Below are 14,970 nucleotides of genomic sequence, written 5' to 3' on the forward strand. Positions count from 1 at the left end.
AACTCACTGCAACCTCCACCTCTCAGGTTCAAGCGATTCTCCCACCTCAGCCTGCCGAGTGGCTGGCATTACAGGCACCCGCCACCACACCCAGCTAATTTTTGTGTTTTTAGTAGAGATAGGGTTTCACCAGGTTGGCCAGGCTGGTCTCAAACTCTTTTTTTTTTTTTTTTGAGACAGAGTCTCACTTTGTCACCCAGGCTGGAGTGCAGTGGCACCATCTCGGCTCACTGCAAGCTCCGCCTCCTGGGTTCACGCCATTCTCCTGCCTCAGCCTCCGAGTAGCTGGGACTACAGGCGCCCACCACCACGCCCGGCTAATTTTTTGTATTTTTAGTAGAGACGGGGTTTCACAGTGTTAGCCAGGATGGTCTCGATCTCCTGACCTCGTGATCCGCCCGCCTCGGCCTCTCAAAGTGCTGGGATTACAGGCGTGAGCCACCGCGCCCGGCTGGTCTCAAACTCTTAACCTCAATTGATCCACCCACCTTGGCCGCCCAAAGTGCTTGGATTACAGGCATGGGCCACTGTGTCCGGCCGATAAATTAATTTTAAATAATAAAAAATGTGTGGGCCACTTTTCGGTTTGCACACTTCACTGCACTGAATCCACAAAATATGCCCATGAGGAAACAATTATTAGCCCTATTTTTACTGTGAGGAAACTGAGGCACTAAGTAACAAGACTGTGAGTGAGGTACCCAGGGCACAAAATTTAAGGCAGCACCCACTCTTGGGGTCATGCAAGTATTGAGTTGGCACTGGAGGGAGCGGGCTGCCTTAAATTTTGCACTGTGGGCACCTCACTTGCTGATATGCCAAACTTCACAAGTGGTAGAGCTGTGATCTCTCTGGCAGGCTTAGATCTCTCTGACTTCAAAATATGTTTTCATTACCATCAGGCCGACCTCTAGCCACTGCACCAGCTGCTGTGGGGAACACACAGACTGCCTGACGTCCCCAAGGAAATCTGAGTCCAGTAGATCCCACTGGCCTCGAAGGGTGGCTGGGTTTTAAGAGAGAAGGTGGGAGGCAAGAGAATTTTCAGCCAAGGAGAACTGAACGAAGGGCAAGACATAGAAACAGTGTGTTTTTGTTATTATTATTTTTTTCAGAATCACAAAATATCAGATCTTGGAAAAGCTTTTCTTAAGGTCAACTGTGCAGTCTTGCTGCTTCCCCTTTCTTCCCAACCTGCCTCCTCCAATCTTGCCTAGGTTGCAAATGTCCTTGACACTCCCTGGCCCAGAGGATCTGGCTATGTCAGTGCATGGCAGGTATCCCGGGACCCACTGTGTATGACACGGAGTTGGGCACTGGGGGCAGACACAAGCAGGAAGAGGAGCACGTAAGAGCTCAGGGCCTGGGGAGGTGAGAGGCACCAGGTGACCAGAGAAAAACTGCATTTTTGCAATAGTGGCAAAAATGAGCATGTGGAAAGTTCTGTTTCATCTTAGTCTCTCCCTGGGTTAATTAACTAGGTCATTTAGCTTTTGGCTGATGCGTTTGTCACCTGCTAAAAAGGAGGAGATCCTGCTTCTCTCACCTCTTGTGACCATAAACAAGACTGGCTTTGTTTTTCTGGCCTTGGAAACATCCAGGAGCATATTCTGTATCACCATTTTTACCTTTGATGAGTATGAAGAGATGCTCTAGCTAAGTCTGGGGATGACCATTGATTAAAGATTGGTGGCGAGAATTAGGAGTAAGACTGATCTTTCCAGCATGACAACATCTTCTCGTCGGTAGAGATGGAGGTTTGAATTCACCCTTGGAGGCACATGACTCTTACCTCTTAGATGACCATCTCAATAGACCTTGGTTTTGCCAAGAAAAAGCCAAAGGTCTTATTATGGAATTGGGAGTTCTGAATGCTTTCATTGTGGGAAGACTTTCCTAAGCTTCTGAGTAAGGGGACCACACTGCTGTTGGATCTTCTATTCTTTGAACCTCAAATAATGGAGAACTCGAACATGGGGAATGTATTGTCAAGGGAACTCTTTTTGTTGGAAGAAAACTAGGCCTTGAAATATGGACTAATAGCTATAGAGTGTAGGGTTGGGTCCCTATGAAGGGTCTTGGCTTTCGGAGCTCTCAGCCTGGGTTTAATTGTGTTTTGGGACATTCAAGGGAGGGCCTGTGTCTGTGCTGGGAGCAAAGTAAATGCAAGAGTGGAGAATGTCTAAGGAATGCTGTTTTCCTGGCACCGAGAGGTGGTCTTCCAATCAACAATGTCTGGAGCCAGACAACTGGCAGAGCAAACACCGGGAAAGATTTGTAGACCACGTAAGCATTCCTTGAGCATTTCCAGAAGTATTTGGAGAGGGGAGGTTGGTAAAGAGCTAGACTTCCTGTGGTCAAGTGAACTGGAGGGATAAGATTATGGCTATTTCAGAATTAAAGCTGGAACATTCAAGGTTACGAGAGAAAATTAAAATTAAATCTGGAAAGAATGTGCTGTGGGGCATCAGTGCTTTTTGATTCTGTTGGACCCAAGGAGAATCTGCAACTTGAAACTTAATCTGGGTAAATCCTTCTCAATAACATTGAAGCCATGTGAAGGGAAGAGCCTTAGCCAAATAATGAGAAAGTTTTCCTCAGCCTTTGCTAAGTGCAGTACAGAGGTTCCTCCCTTGGATAAGGGCTCCTTCCTACAATGCAAGACAGAGGGCAGAAGTTCTGATCAGGATGATGTGGCGGGGTGAAAGCACAGACAGATGGCCTGGGACTCAAGCTGACCTGGGATGTGAGCTTTGATATTCTAGGAAAAAGTGTTGTACAAATGTGGTAGCTCTTTTTATTGGCTGAAGGAGGATAAAACGGGTGGAAATGGCCTCTCTCAAATGCCTTTTTTTTTTTTTTTTAGTCGGAGTCTTGCTCTGTCACCCAGACTGGAGTGCAGTGATATGATCTCAGCTCACTGCAACCTCCACCTCCTAGCTTTAAGCAATTCTCCTGCCTCAGACCCCTGAGTAGCTGGGACTACAGGCACCCGCCACCACACCAAGCTAATTTTTTTTTTTTTTTCATATTTTTAGTCGAGAGGGGTTTCACCATACTGACCAGGCTGGTCTCTAACTCCTGACCTCAAGTGATCTCCCCACAGCCTCCCAAAGTGCTGGGATTACAGGCATGATCCACTGAGCCCAGCTCAAATGACTTCTAATTCTCTATCAAGCATTTAAGCAGCCTCAAATCTTGTCTTGGAATGAGACTGGACATAAGGAAATAAATCTCACTTACCTTGCCTATTTCTCCTGTCTCTCCTGTTGTTCCCAAAGCCCAGTATCCCACTGGCTCAGCTGGTGAATGGCGAGGCCTGTGTATTTACTCAACACTTTCTTGATGGATGGGGCCAACTGAGAACATCAAGGTCCCCTTCAGATGGAATTAACTCCAATGAAGATTTTGAGCAAACACTGTCCATTCTATGAATGCTGGCTTTGATTTAGCTCAGTTGAGAACAAGGCTGTGCGTGTGTTCTACATCTGGGCTGGCCTGGCCTGCACCCCAAATCCTAGCTGCATCCTGTGCACTCAAGGTCCCTAAGGAAATTGACTGGGAAGTGAGGCTGGGGAGGCCAAACCCATCCCTGTGGTGGGGGCACACTCAGCCATGGCTGAAGAAGCAAGTTAAAGAGAAGGAACTCGGAAGCTGGACCCAGGAGAGAATCTGAGCCCTGGTTTTTGGGCAGATAGTAAGCCTCTGCTTCAGTCTCTAAAGTGGGAACAGTACTCTTTGACTGACCTACCTCACAGGAGGGCCATGAGAATCACAGCACGCAAGTGGCAAGAATGTCTGTGATCTATAGAGTCCTCTTCAAAACAACACGTTTCTATTTTCTATTTTTGCTGTGAGTTTGGTACCTGTATATCAATGGGACGATTGCAGATTTTTCCTGGGTGAGCTTTCCAGAGGTCTGAAATTTTATCCCCACCTTTAGTCTGAGATGCTTTATCATGATCGAACCACTCCGTCCACTCCACATCTAGGCAGAAAGCAAACAGCACAGTCAGACAGGAGGTTGCCTGTGAGGGCAAGTCACACTCAGTGTGTCTCCAAGCATCCTCAGTACCATGGGAACTGAATATTATCTGTCTGTGGTTGCACCAGGCTGGGGCATGGATGGTTCTAATCAATCTGCCTACACTCCCACGTTTTAATTAAAAAATGAGTTTCTCTTAATGAGTTTCTTACTTTTATAAAAGCAATTTATATTCTTTGTTATTGCAAAAGCAAATAAACCAAGAGAAAAGAAAGAAAGTCCGTCTGTAAACCCATTATCCAAGGACTGCAACTAGGATTGCTGCTTTCTGTAGTCCTTGAGTGTGGGCTATTTGAAGGGCAGGTTCTATTCCTATCTGCATTTCCTGTTCAGTGCCATTGCCTGCCACATCAAAGATATTCTGTGAACTAAGCTGAATGCCACAGACCCTGACTGAGGTGAAACTGAAATCTTAGCCAGAGGACAACATCCTTCTGGGCTATGGGCTAAAGTGGCTTGACTAATTAAAGACAACGTTTGGTTGCACATTTTTAGTTGATTCTGCAAAAATTAAAGTGGTCCTACTGGTACAAGAGATAAATCCTAGTTCTGCAAAAGACAGTGATTTCTGGTCTTCTATCCCACTCTTAGGGGTCACCAAATTGTCTGAAACTCCTCACCTTGAACCCACTCGCTGGACAAAGAAACATTGAAATATTCTCCATGCTCGGTCTGGAACAATTTGAATACCCGGGCAGCAGCAGAGCCTCGATGTCCTGTCAGAGAAACCAGACCCTTTAGGAGCTGGATAGACCCCCAAATTCAAAAAGCTATGATTCCAAGGCAAGGAAATCCCCCTACACACATGGACATTGACTCAGTTCTTTAAAAAAATTTTTTTAAGTAGATAAAAGAAAATCAGGACATTCATTCACTTGGGAAGCAGATTATCATCCATTCTTTTGCTTCAGTTTTGACAGTTTAGTTCCAGCCTCCCAACGAATTCAGATTGTAGAACTCCAGCGTGTCTCACGGTCTGAATTCTTCCTTGGCATTAGAACTGCAGCGCTTCCCACAGCCTTTGCTGGGCAAAGGAGGCTACCACTGTGTCCTGAAAGCCCATCTAAAGTGTTGTTTTAGCTCTTCTTATTTTTTATTTTTTATTTTTTTGAGACGGGGTCTCTCTCTGTCACCCAGGCTGGAGTGCAGTGGTGCGACCTCCTCCCAAGTAGCTGGGACTGCAGGCGCCCGCCACCATGCCTGGCTAATTTTTTTTTTTTTTTTTGTATTTTTAGTAGAGACAGGGTTTTACCATATTGGCTAGGGTGGTCTCGAACTCCTGATCTCAAGTGATCCACCTGCCTCAGCCTTTCCAAATGCTGGGATTACAAGTGTGAACCACCACACCTGGCCTCGTTTTAGCTCTTAAAGTACCAACCCTGCTGGCTCTATCTCCGTTCTTATCTTTTCTATGCCAATTCTAGGTTTTAGATTAAGTCAGTGAAGATTTCCATGAAAAGGTAAATATTATCGCAAGTGATGGATCTTTGGCCAGCATTGGCCTTTGCCACTTCCATGTAAGGTGGCCAGTTAAGCGGCTACTCACTCATCTAGGCATTGGGAGCTGGACAATCATGCTCAGAGAAAAGTGAGCTGTTCAGAAAAGCCCTGCACCTCTTGGTCAGAGAGACACTGGAGGGAATCAGGCCTCCAGCCAGCTATGTATTACCATGATATTCAATATGGTCTTCCACTGAAGAAGATGGATTTCCTTTCACAGTTAGAAAACTCCAAGGGTGTCTGAAAAAAAGAAACAAGTAACAAAAAGTAAAGTTCTGCGTGAGTCTGAACCTGCACAGGGTGTGGGGGGATGGAACAGAGTTGAAGCAGCATCAGGTGGAAGAGGGTCCCTCCCTGCTGTTTGGGGGAAATTCATTCACTTGCTGGGCTTCTCTTCTCCAGAAGAAGCACCTTTCTTTGCAAGCACTCCTCTGGGCTTCCTCGCTCGCTGGCCTGCCTGATGTTTGCTCCCTGTGAGTCTCTTCAGCTCCATTCTGGCAGAAGATGGGAGTATGAATCACAAATAAACAAACAAGCCAACAGACCTACCATACCTCCCGCCAAGCTCAATTATGTCCTGAAGCAAGTGCTTGGATACCTTCAGGAAAACATGTTCCAAGAGAGAAAGGTTGTTTCTCTCATGCTCAGCTCCCCTAGAGTTGAGCTCGAGGAAAATACCAGAGGCTAACGTGACTGACTACCCTAGCCATCTGCCTTGGGCCGTGGAAAGGAGAGAAATCGCTCTTCTTCTTAATGGGGAGGGAAGCAAAAAACGGTTTAAGGTTTTCAAAAATTGTACATCCATCTTTGCTCCATGAAAGCACGTGCTGCTTTAGGGCAGGAAGGTTTTCTTACCCCATTTTGTTTTAGGCATTTTGCATAATGCCTAATGCAGTAATGGGGTTCAGGACATGCTACCCCCCAAAATGGCAACTTGGCATATTTAATATTTCAAGCTCAAGGAATTTGTGAAATGGCAGGAAGGAGTGTCTGACTTTCCCCTGAAGCAGGTCTAAGACCTTTATGTGAGAGGGCCTTCCTTATTCTGAGAAAAAGATCATCCTTATCCCCAAACACAGAAGGAAGCCAAGAGGAAACTGAAGGAACGGAGACCTTGCTAAGTTTCCCCTGTTTACTGTGCTTAACTCAAGCCCCTTGTCCTACCACATTTTCCCACAGCTCTCCACTTCATCAAACCTCGTGTACAGATACTCAGGTTTAACTGTTTCTTTGGGTCCTTGTTTCCTTATGAAGGCTCCTGTGTTGTGTAAAACTTACTACATTTGTGTGCTTTTCTCCTGTTAATCAGTGATTTGTTGCAGGTGCTCCAGCCAAGAACTTAGAAGAGTAGAAGGAAAGAGGTTTTCCTCCCCTACAGTAGCCCTCTCTTACTATAAGCCATCAATCGATTTTGGTGCTGAATAGCTCTCATTATTCTTGTTTTGATCTCTTGTCTTGGAAAATGAGTCACTATTGAATGGTGTTTAACTGAGGTTGGGGATTTGACTGTCCACTTTCCTGCTTAAATCCTTCAGTAGTTCCCCATTGCCCTTTGGATAAAATCCAAGCTCCTTGGCACAGAATCGAAGGTCCTCTGCTCCCGCCCTCCTCCAGCCTCACGTCTCATCCCTTGCCCTCTCTCATATACTGCCACTGCCTGACCATCCCCACCTTCTTTGGGAGAGGCATACTTTTGCCCCTGGGCCTCCGAAGCTGCTGATCTCTCTATGGGAACTTTCTTGGTCTCATCCTCATGTGTTCATCTGCACTAAATTCCACTTGCCCGCTCTGTTGCTCTCTCATGCCCCGTCACCAATTTCCATTCATTCCTGCCTTCCCCCGAGAGCTCAGGACACCTGGTCTAACCGAGTACCTCCCACCAGTATGTGTTCAATAATCATTTCCTGAATGTGTGAACAAGGGTCCAAGTTTCAGTTCTTCTACTGATTTTCGATGCTTTAAGTTTATCACTCAAAGAATGTCTCTATACAAATGAGGTATGGACATGTAATTCCTGCCTACATATCTCCTTTGCCCATGTGAACCGCCCTAGCAAAAGATGGCGAGTGCCCATCTTTCCAGTGGCTCTTGTTTATAAGGAGAAAATAGTTGTTAACATTTATGGAGTGCTTATTCTGTGCCAGACATGATGAAAAATATTTTGCTCATATTATCACATTTAATTGTCCCATAGTCCTTTGAGATAGCTGCTGGTATATCCTATTTTACAGACTCAGGACCAGGCAAAGAGAATGAGTCACTTGCCTGCAGTGACACCTCCTAGGAGGTGCAACCCAGACTCAAACTCAGGCCACCGGATGCCAGATCTTGGGCCCTTAGCCACTTTCTTCTTCTGCTGAGGCCCTAAGTAGTCAGCTTCCTGGTGTTTCTAACTCTCACTGTAAATTAATAAACTGGCCTTTTGGTTTATAAAACAACAGAATGGAAGTGCACTTAGTGTTTGCTAACAAAGGAGACTTGCAATGCCAAGGTATCATTGTCATCTTTGGCTGCTTAAGTTTCCTGCTTGAGTTTCCCATCCAGAAGAAGTAGTCTCTGGGCTGTCGGAGAATGCACTCTGGAACCTGGAGCACCCCTCCCTTGCCCAGGGAATTTCTGCCCAGCCAGCAAAATTGCTTTGCTCCGAGCCCAGAAAAGTCTCTGGCTTCCCTCTGATCTTGCTCCCAGATGCGGGAAGCTGAAGTGGGGAGCATCATAATCTCTAAATAGCCGTGGGACAGATAACCTCAACTTTCCACTGAGCTGAGATTTGATTCAACATGATGAAAAGGCATGCTTACCATGGACACATGGAGGGGAACAACACACACTGGGGCCTGGCAGGGGCGGGGGCAGAGGGAAGGAGAGGATCAGGACAAATAGCTAATGGATGCTGGGCTTAATACCCCTGCGATGGGTTGATAGGTGCAGAAAACCATCACGGCACACGTTTACCTATGTAACAAACCTGCACATCCTGCACATGCATCCCGGAACTTTAAGTTAAATGAATTTTTTTTTAAAGGTGTGTTTACTATGGGGCAAGCAGCGTCCTCTTGGTGCCAATGTGTGTGCATGCCAATGATAGGCATGATGCTGCACTCCAAGGCAAACAAAACACACACTAGAACATGTCAAAGGGCTGCTTCTCCTTGGGCATTTGCCTCAGCAGAAACATTTCACATAATCTTTGAAAAACTATCTGCCAATCCCCAAGCCATGACAAGATCCCTTTGCCAAAGAAAGGGAAAATGAATATTAGTTGTGCATTGGAGGCATGGCTCTTACACACAGTGGATACTCACTTAATATTTTGTAAGTGGTTGGCTGAATGAATGAGTTCATATAAACACAGAGCTTTTGTGTTTTTTGAGTGAACTATGCTTGTAAGAAAAAAACAAGCTTTCTTTAAGAACAATCCCCAAATATGCCAAATGCAGATGTCAAATGCAAATGCCTGTATCCACCAGGTCATTTAGGATGGTACGGCTATAGGGAAAGGAGATGGGAAAGGTAAATTCTCAGTGGGATAGGGTGGTTTCAATGTTCCAGAGCCCAGTGGAAGCCGAAGTGAGGGGCAGTACCTAAATCCAAGGTGCAGGAAGTGTTTGCTTCCCAATTTGGTCATTGCCTTCCTGGCCATGTCATCCAGATTTCGAGAACCTTCATCATTCACTGCAACAGAAAGGATCCTGCCATTGGGCACCGCGTTCAAATACTGGACCAGACGTTCACTCTCTTTCTTGGATCTATAGGTGTCAAACCTAAAAAGGGCAGAGAGAAGAGATCTGAATAGTCTTGACAGACGCCAAAACAGAGAACTCTAAGCACATGTCTGTGCTGCAACAACTAACATGCTATCCGATGATCCCAGGGCTAACAATTCTTAAAGAAGGAAGCCTTTTCTTTAAAGAGCAAGCATGTTTCATTATTTTGCATACCATACAGGGATAGCCAAGAAGAAGGGTTATGACTTGACCATAATGTTCATTCACTAAGTAAAATGCCAAAGAAATGATTGCAGCAGTGAAGACTTCAAGCTCCAGGATATTGAGTGGGTCACATACTTGAGGTCTAGGCCTTTTGATGTTCCCTTTTCATCCTGGAGGCAGAGGATCATGCCTCTTGCAAGAGCCTGACTTTAGGAGATAGTTCAGATAGCTAGGGCATTAGGAATTTATATCTCTGATCTAGACTAAAACACCAGTACTAGAATTCTTGGAAATGACATGGAGACTATCCCAAATCCCTTCTCCCACCCCTAGAGCAGCTTGCAGAGAGTTACTTGCAGAGATCCAACTTAAAGTTTATTTATTGACCTGTTAATGATTCTTATGATAATGCATCTTAGAATCATTAAAATGTAATCTTGATTCACACACTAGCAGTCATATAACATTTGAGTATTGTAAATGTTGTTGCATTGCTATTTTCTCCTGTTTACTTTTTAAAAATTATTTTACTTTATTAATTTAATAAATTTTTAATAAAGTAAATTAATTAATTTAATAATTTAATAAAGTAAAAATTATTTTACTTTATTGTGGTAAGAACACTTACGTTGAGATCCACCCTCTTAAAATTTTAAGTGTACTATACAGTATCGTGCAATGTTAGACAGCAGATCTCTTATAAGAGCAAGAACTAATAATCTCCAAATTGACTGATAACCTACCCTCATGCACATAAAATATCCATGAAATACAAATCACACACAAAAAATATATACTTCTGGTGAGAATAATTTACAAAGCAAAGACACAATTTTGTAATGATTCAAACTCTTCCCCATGTAAGGATAAAGATTTTATGCAATTACAGTGGAAATTCCTAAAGAGTATGTCTTGGAACTTAAGGAAAATAGTTCTAAAAGGAATCTGGAAAAGTAATCTAAGGAAGTTTTTGGAAAAGAAAAACAATGTTGGTACCAGTGGTAGCTGGATAGCTGCTCCTGGGTCCTCACACTTGTTTCTAACTGTGGCACAATCTGGTCCAGTCCCACCTAAGCTCGCACCCTCCGCTGACCTTCCCCAGGAAGCTCCTGCTACAAGCCTAGTGCTTCTCAGTGACCACCTCACCCACCCACTCCTGTCTTCATCATTCCTTCCCACCTTTTCTCTACCTGATCAAACACCTGCTACCTTTCAAGAGCTGACCTAAGTTCCTGCTTCTCTGAGTGACCTTCTCAGATGACTTTTGCTTGCATTTACGTGTGTGTGTGTGCGTGCGTGTGTGCTTATTAATATCTTTACTCATACACATTCATCTATCAGATTATTGAGATCTCCAACACATACTTTAGGTAAAAGATATTCGGAACAAACAGACATTCTGTCCTTGCCATCTCCACAGCATCTGTCCAGATCACTTCTCATTAACAGGTCAGTAAATAAACTTTAAGTTAGATCTCTGCAAGTAACAGTGTTGTACTTAAGAAACAGCACCAAAAAGATCAGCACACAATTGAAGAGGCCATCCTCTCTAGTATGAAGGCAGGGGCTCCCTGACATACTTTGTGTCAATCAAGGCGTCAGCTGTTTCCTGTGGGCTCAACCTTGCTCAGTCTCAGGGCAAGGCAAATGGCTGTCACTAGGCAGCCCATGGAGGCAATACAGGCACACCTGGGTTTGAATCCCATTTCCAACACGTTCCAACCTTGTGACTGAGTAAATTTAGCCCTGTGAGCCTCAGTGCTTTCATCTGTATAAGGTGGATAATAACAGAACCTGCCTCACAGAATTTTGATGAAGATTGAATATATTTGACAGGTAAAGTGATGAACAGCGTTTTGCGGGGAGAAAGTCCAGTGACTATTAAAGGTACTAATGTTTACCAGAAATGTTGGGTGTCTGTGAGCACCAGCAGGCACTTCAGCTCCTGCCCACCCTGTCCCTGACCACAGCTGGCTCCTGCTGCCTTCATGGTGACACCCACAGCTTGGGCCCTGTTCTTGAGGAATGCCTGTCTCCCTCCCCCAGCAGCCCCAGGATTGCTCTGTCTCTGCTTGTCTACCACACCTCTGTCCTTCCCTCTGAAGGGCCAGGATGAGAGCCCCTGGGATTGCAGGGAAGGTCCAGCCTTGGCAGAATCTGCCAGCTTACACCTGCCCATGCTGCCTTCCAAACATCTCACAGGTACATCCACTAACCGTCATTCCTTTTGGGTCTCACCACTGCCATGTCTTGCCTAGACCACAGCAGAAGCTTCCTAACCCCCTGCACCGTCTTTGCTTTTGCCTCCACAATTAAAACCATTCTCTACATAGTAGCCAGAAAGTTCTTTTAAATCAGCTCATGCTCTTCTTAATGCCTTTCAGTGACTTTGCATCCCACTTAGAAGAAAACCCACCTCCTTATCATGGCCTCTGAGGTCCTGTCCCATCCCCATTTGTAACTTCCAAGTGACTGTGTGCTGCTCTTGCGCCACTCGCAGTGCTCCCACCACTCTAATGGCCTTTCCTTCATTTGAGAATGTCATGCCCTTTCATACCTCTGGCCTTCTGCACTTGTTCTCTCTCTTGAACACTCTTTCCCTGACATAGCCTCACCCTTCATTTCTCAGCTCACATGTTGCGTCCTTACACTGCCTTTCCCTGACCACCCTATCCAAAGTGGTCTTCCCTAGTTACACTCTAGCATCTCACTCTGTCTTTTTTCCCACTTACTACCAATTATCACAATCTGAAACTACGTTATGTGTACGTATGTGTGTATGCTTGCTCCTCTTCAGTTCAGCATCATTGGGCCAATGCCTGGGGAAGGACAGAACTCCTTGAAGGCAGGGATTTCCGTCTGTTTCATTCATGCTGTTCTCCCAGCACCTAGAGCAGCACCTGGCCAGGAAGCACACTCAATAAGCGTACTTTGAATGAATGAGTATACGTTTAAGTGAAGGCAAACCTTACCGGTCAGAATGGATGACTGTGCCTGATTTGGGGTCGATGACGTGAACAATAACTCCACGGTGGCCCCAGCTTCTTTCAAAAAAATAGCCTCCTTCTGCCATGCCACCTGGGTGAAGGGTCTTGTTCAGAAATGTCCAGGAGAGCTTTTTCTGTCCATGCAACTCAAGAGTGCCTCCTCTACCGACCCCAATGTACTTCAGACCATAGTAAGGATCTGGCTGAATACCTTCATCAGCCCTGCAAGAGAAAACAGCTCCCCAAAGTTGGCTGACACATCTCTTTTACTGGATACTGAACCCAGAGGGAACCTAGGAGTCACAGCTCAGCTCCCTGACTCCCCACCATAGCCACCATAGAGCCAATTACACTTTTATCACCTAAGGTCAGCAAAAATAACACTAGCAGCAGGGCATGGTGGGTCATGCCTGTAATCCCAGCATGTTGAGAGGCCGAGGCGGGCAGACCACTTGAGGTCAGGAGTTCAAGACCAGCCTGGCCAACATGGTGAAACTCCATCTCTTCTAAAAATATAAGAATCAGCCAGGTGTGGTGGAACACGCCTGTAGTTCCAGGTATTTGGGAGGTTGAGGCACCAGAATTGCTTGAACCTGGAAGCAGAGGTTGTGGTAAGTTGAGATCATGCCACTGCCCTCCAGCCTGGGCCACAGAGCAAGACTCCATCTCAAAGCAACAACAACAATAACAACAAAAACATTAGCAACCCAATCTTCCTAAGCCAGACCAAAATAAAGCCCTCAGGGCCAAGCAGAAGTGCCAATTATTAGTTCACAGGTTGGCACGTCTTCCATTCAGTTCTAAGTGTTTTGTATTTTGGTCCATATCAGATGCAGAATCACCTGGACATGAACTGCATACCTTTGTGCATTCCTGGCTCTCACTTCTTAGCACTCTCAATTGTTTAAAGAGGGAACACAGCCAGGGGGCAAGTACCACTTGGAATTTTCCTGTATCTTGTCCATCGTAGCCTATTATATAAACACTTGCAGAGCCTCCCTGAACATGATATGATTGGAAGATAGCTGAAAGGCTGGCAGACCCATCTCTAAAACAAGTATAGCATCCAGGCCACTATAAATAACATGCCTCATGGACTTCAGCTCTCCCAAATCACCATGTCTGTCTTGTTCATGATCCCCATCTGGCAGGACAGAATGGTTCCTATCTTACAGACAAGTCTTGCCCTCTTGCCTCTCTCTCTGTCTTGGAAAGCCTCCCTCTTGTCAGATCCATGGGTGGCATTTGATCTGTAGGAGTGGTCTACGCACCTTCCATACAAAATGATGGTGAAATTGCCCTGGAAAGGGCAGAGGGCACTCCCAGCATGCAGCTCTCCTCCGTTGTCAATCAGGATGTGCCGGGTTCGCAAAACAATTGGCTCATTGTGGTCTTTAATGACTAGCTTGCCTGAAGAGGTAGCATTGGGGGGAGGTTTAATAACACAGTGTTAAGGGTAAGGTTATATCAGAGCCAAGGGCAGACTCCCTAAGCAACCCCCATCTCACCGGGACAGGCAAAAAGGCACATCTTCCAAACATTTCTATGCTTGGTGTACTTACAAGTACAGTCATCCCTCAGTATCTGAAGGGAATTGGTTCCAGCACCTCCCACAGATACCAAACTCCATGAATGCTCCAGTTCCTGGTTCAAATGGCATAGTATTTGCATATTTGCATCTAACCTATGCATATCCTCCCATATACATGAAATCATCTCTAGATTGCTTATAATACCTCATTCAGTGTAAATACTGTATAAATCATTGTTAAACTGTATTTTTAGGAAATAATGACAAGAAAAAAAGTCTGTACATGTTCGGTACAGGTGCAAATTTTCTGGAATATTTTCAATCTGGGATTCGTTGAATTCATGAGCAGAACCCACAGATACAGAGGGCTGGCTGTAATTCCTTTTCTATGCTGTCTGCTTTACAATGTGTAAATAATGTCTGTCTGCTCAAATGCCATCACTGCATGTACTGCATTCAACGACCAGGCCTCTAAAGGTAACATAAGCAGAATTACTCAAAACACCAATAAGGAGTTTCCTCTATAAATGCTCCTTTCACTAAGATTGGACCTCCGACAAGCCATTCCTAACAGCTCAGACCTGATGGTTATCTCAAACAACCAAATGCCAACATGAACCCAAATCATGTGATGTTTATTCTGTCCATCTGAGCTCATGGCAACCTGCATCCTATCTGCTAAGTTGTGGGGCAGTAGAGGGAAGAGGGAGCAGCAGAGAGAGATTGGCTTACCTCCCTCTGAGATGTGGATGGAATAGACTGTGGCAGAAGAGGTGAGCAGCAGTGTCTTGCCCTGGCTGATATGCACATGGTAGTCTTGGTCATGGCCAGGGTTCCAGGGTTGCAACTCAGGGCTCTGGTCAGGGCACCCAGCAGCCACTGCCAAGGACAGAGAGATGTCACTGTTCCCATCTACCAGCCTCACCAAGCAAGAATGCTACAGGCCAAAAGGGGGACTCCCATGCATCTTTAAGG

At 45.3% G+C, this 14,970-nt stretch overlaps 1 protein-coding gene across 4 annotated transcripts in view; it reads right to left on the minus strand.

Annotated features, from left to right (window-relative positions):
- The window catches only part of CEMIP (cell migration inducing hyaluronidase 1), a 171,771-nt gene that overhangs the window by 58,800 nt on the left and 98,001 nt on the right, over positions 1-14,970 (minus strand). For all 4 annotated transcript variants that reach the window (XM_009210765.2, XM_017960862.2, XM_003901294.4 and 1 more), the window contains 7 exons: positions 14,728-14,874; positions 13,736-13,874; positions 12,450-12,686; positions 9,130-9,309; positions 5,715-5,785; positions 4,666-4,761; positions 3,867-3,988 (listed from right to left, as the gene is read on the minus strand). In XM_009210765.2, the coding sequence (XP_009209029.1) occupies positions 3,867-3,988; positions 4,666-4,761; positions 5,715-5,785; positions 9,130-9,309; positions 12,450-12,686; positions 13,736-13,874; positions 14,728-14,874 (992 nt within the window). The remainder of the gene's footprint in view (positions 1-3,866; positions 3,989-4,665; positions 4,762-5,714; positions 5,786-9,129; positions 9,310-12,449; positions 12,687-13,735; positions 13,875-14,727; positions 14,875-14,970) is intronic.

Source organism: Papio anubis, chromosome 7 (assembly GCF_008728515.1).
Source record: "Papio anubis isolate 15944 chromosome 7, Panubis1.0, whole genome shotgun sequence".
In the NCBI taxonomy this organism is placed as follows: Eukaryota; Metazoa; Chordata; class Mammalia; order Primates; family Cercopithecidae; genus Papio; species Papio anubis.